At 30.7% G+C, this 4,057-nt stretch overlaps 1 protein-coding gene across 1 annotated transcript; it reads left to right on the forward strand.

Annotated features, from left to right (window-relative positions):
• The first annotated feature begins 1,378 nt into the window (after window positions 1-1,378).
• On the forward strand, window positions 1,379-2,270 carry LOC149195727 (histone H2A-like). The gene is made up of 2 exons (XM_089408754.1): window positions 1,379-1,652; window positions 1,793-2,270. Exons 1-2 carry the CDS (start codon window positions 1,443-1,445, stop codon window positions 2,009-2,011), a joined length of 429 nt encoding a protein of 142 aa, XP_089264880.1. The 5' UTR covers window positions 1,379-1,442; the 3' UTR covers window positions 2,012-2,270.
• Window positions 2,271-4,057: the final 1,787 nt, after the last annotated feature.

The following is a 4,057-nucleotide window of genomic DNA, read 5'->3' on the forward strand; positions in this document are numbered from 1 at the left end:
AATGACAATCTCTATTGTAATTTTGCCACTTTTGTTTAAAAAAGCATAAGCCTCCCAAGGGAAATCAATCCACTATCCCTTGCATATGTGCGTAGCTTTTGCTGTGCGAAAAGCTCTGAACAAGCAAAGCTCTGCACAAGTCTACTAAAGGTTTCTAAAATCCCGCACACTCAATTTCTCCGCATTCAAGGTTTGATTTTAGGTGCATTAAACTAATATTTATAAATTTCGTGTTGAAATATATTTGTATGTATAGGGAAATTTAAATAAACTTTTTGAATATGTATGTTAACTAATTTATGTGGATATCAACTTCATATATATCTATATATAGAAAAATATATTTAATGTTGTATATAAAGAAATATCAATTGTGGGTTATCAATAAAATATTTTAATATGAATTAATATTGGCATATACTTAAAAATATATTAATAAAGAAAAACAATTTTAATTTGAGTTGATAAAATGTATCTATGTACATGTTATGTAAAATATTTTAATGTCAATTATATATATATATATATATATCATGCAAAAAATAAGTTTTTAAAATCAAAACGTTTTTTTTGTCCTATATATACTCCATATAGTATTCAAAAATACAATTTATGAAAAAATTTAATCCCTTTCAACTCATATAAAATCCTTACTACGTAATAATTTCCAATTAAATCATAAGAAACATAATATAAATTTTGTTAGTCAACATCAATATTCATTACATTAATATGCCGTAGTCTAACGACTATGCTTTTTTCCTGGAGAAAGTTACGGAAATTCCCCGATATTTTAAAAAAATTGAGCAGGAATTTTTGTAAATCCAAGTAAAAACGGTCAAACTTCATAATTTTAGGTGTCCTATAAGTTTTTGATGGTGCTGAATCCATTTCCACCATAAAAAACATGATTCAAACACTTCCTTTACAAGATTTTTTTTGAATTTTTAGTCTTGACCACTTACAATTCCTCCACCTAAGACAGAGTAACAGAATTGAGAAGAAAGACTCTCTTGATTAAAATATACGAATTATCAAAATAAACATTCATTATCAAAACACACGTATTTTAACAACATCAATGAATGGATCATTAAAATAATTAAAACATATGTTGAAAACGTCCGGGGTGGACCCACCACTTTGATCCCAAACATCGAAGCCAGGAAACTCGCGCTCCCACTTGTCCAATGACCTTTTTTCAAATCTTATTTTTGACACGTGTCCATTTGTTATTTGTGAATTGCTATACACGGCATCGATCTGAAATGAATTGGGTCCGTCCAATCTCTCGCCGTTATCGACGGCTACGGCTAGAGATGGCCTCTTACTTCACAGCAGAAACCATATATAAACTCGGACCCTGCCACAGCAGAGCGTCGTGTTTTCTAAATTATTGAGAGCTTTCGAGTAGTAACAGAGTTAATTATCAGGTAGAAGCGATGGAGTCTTCAAAGGCGAGTGCTGGGAAAGGCGCAGGTGGGAGAAAGGGAGGAGCGAAGAAGAAATCAGTCTCCAGATCCACAAAAGCTGGCCTTCAATTCCCTGTTGCAAGAATCGGAAGGTACCTCAAGAAGGGCAGATATGCTCAGCGAGTCGGCACGGGAGCTCCTGTGTATATGGCAGCCGTTATGGAGTATCTCGCAGCCGAGGTATATAATCACTGGTTTCTTTAAATTCTTTGACTGTAAAGGTCCGCCATTGGAAAATTAAAAGCGTTTGGGTTTTTCTTTTGGGCTTACGGCCACGGCTTTGATGGCAAAGGGTTGTTTTTTAATGATTTTATGTGCAGGTTCTTGAATTGGCTGGAAATGCGGCAAAGGACAACAAGAAGAACAGGATTATTCCAAGGCACATTCTCTTGGCTGTAAGGAATGACGATGAGCTCGGGAAGCTGCTGATGGGCGTGACAATTGCTCATGGAGGAGTGTTGCCTAACATTCACCAGGTGCTTCTCCCTAAGAAGACTGCAGAGAAGACTGCCAAAGAGCCTAAGTCTCCCAAGAAATGAGCTCTGTAACTTATTTCCTTTTCAATTGGTGTTTATAAACACCACCTTTGTGTGAAATAATTGACCGCTTTAGAGCAGAAGAGGCTCGATTCTTTAACGTGTTAGAGTTAAGCACTGATCTAGATGCAGGTATTTCTCTGGCCATTTGAATGGCTCTTCCAGGCTTTGGAGGGTTTGGCATTTTATTCATTCATAATCTAGCTGCAATTGTCCTCCCTTTCAAACATTGTAAATATAAATAAACAGATCATTTTATTTATGTTGGATTTAAAGAAAATTGTGTTGGAATCAATCCAACGAGTGTTCTTCTGGTTTTGGTGATCAGGGAAACAAGATCTTGCTGTAATTCAATCAACATTTGCTGGTCAGATCCCATATCTTGCTCTTAGTCCAGAAGTGTTTTGGCTATAACTTTCGGTATTTTAGGGCGAAACTTTCACTGTTTTTCATCAAATCAAAAGGAAGGAAACGATGGCAGAATAATCTGCTTTTGGTTCCGATCTAAGAAATGTAGATCTGGGGAAGAGGCCAGAGGCTTAGGACAATGAGATCTAGACCTGTGCAGACGGCAAGATATTTAAATATTGAAACTATTCAAGGTTTTAATACATTTGAAAATTTGAATTTAGGCATGAATTTGTGAGAATGTAATTTATTAATTTTTATTTTAAAGAAATTGATAATATGTTTCTTAATAAGTTTGCGTTAAGAATTAATTAAATGGTGTAGAATTGGTTAATACTGAATCAATTAATGTAGTTCATTAATGTAGTTCATTTTTAGGATAAATGGTGAGAAAATCAGTCTTAACAAAAGTTTAAATAGCAAAGAAGCATTTGAGCTTTGAATTAGTCATTAGAAACTAGTTTTTTTTTTCACTAACTAGTCATTAGAAGCTGGTTGGTTAATAAAGGTTTAAATGGAGAAGCATTTGAGCTTTGAATTAGTTGTTAACTAGGCGGTATAAACTAGTTTTTAGAAAAAAGATGAATCATATTAGTTGATTCGAAATATTGACCAATTCTATACCATATAATTAATCTGTAAAACAAACTTATTATCAATATAGATCACAAAAATCTAAAAACTAACAAATTTTTTATATTTACACATTCATAATAAAAAAATAACAATAATTTATAATAAACTATGAGAATAAGTATATCAACATATATTTTTTAAATATTGTAAATTAGTCCTTTTAAATTTGGTTAGAAGATATCTACAATGAGCAATTGTTTTGAATTTTCTTATCTTATACTAAGAAATTGTTAATACGAATAAATTTAATTATTAATTCTTCAAAGTTATTATTCGAAGATATCTACAATGAGCAATTGTTTTGAATTTTCTTATCTTATAATAAGAAATTCTTAATGCGAATAAATTTAATTATTAATTCTTCAAAGTTATTATTCGTTATTTGTGAATTGACATGAAAAACCATGCATTTAGTGTTTATAGGGTAAGTAGACTTTATACTTTTGTGGGTTTTGAATTTTAAATTGAACCACCCATTTTGTGTTTATAGGGTAGGTAAACTTTGTACTTGTGGGTTTTGAATTTTAAATTGAACTTTTCGGTTGAGGATCTTGGTCTTCCCCATTTTTGAAGGGCGGGTTTGTCATCCAAATATCAAGTTATGTGAGCTTCTAACTTGAGTATGCGTTTCTTTAGGGTTATGGTGAAGAGTGCTTTTCTTTTTTCTTTTCTATTAATGCCATATAATTTTTTAATCAATTTTGGTTAAATATAATTTATTATTATAAATTATTTAATATTTTTGAAATCATAAATTATATATATATGTTATTTTGTGTGTTTTTTTAATGATTAATAGTTAAGAGAATGTTTTTATTTATTTATTAATATTATAATTTTTTTAATAAATTCTAGTTAAATTTAAATTATTATTATAAATCATTTAATATTTAATATATATATATATATATATATATTTGGGTTAGATTTGTGTTTGTTCATTTAATTTTTGAGTTTGGTTTATAGTTATAATAGAGAAAGAACTAGAATAGCTTGGTGATAAGT

Source organism: Pinus tabuliformis, chromosome 2_2, assembly GCF_031772625.1.
Source record: "Pinus tabuliformis cultivar Carrire ecotype Pingquan chromosome 2_2, CPIR1, whole genome shotgun sequence".
NCBI classification, from domain to species: Eukaryota; Viridiplantae; Streptophyta; class Pinopsida; order Pinales; family Pinaceae; genus Pinus; species Pinus tabuliformis.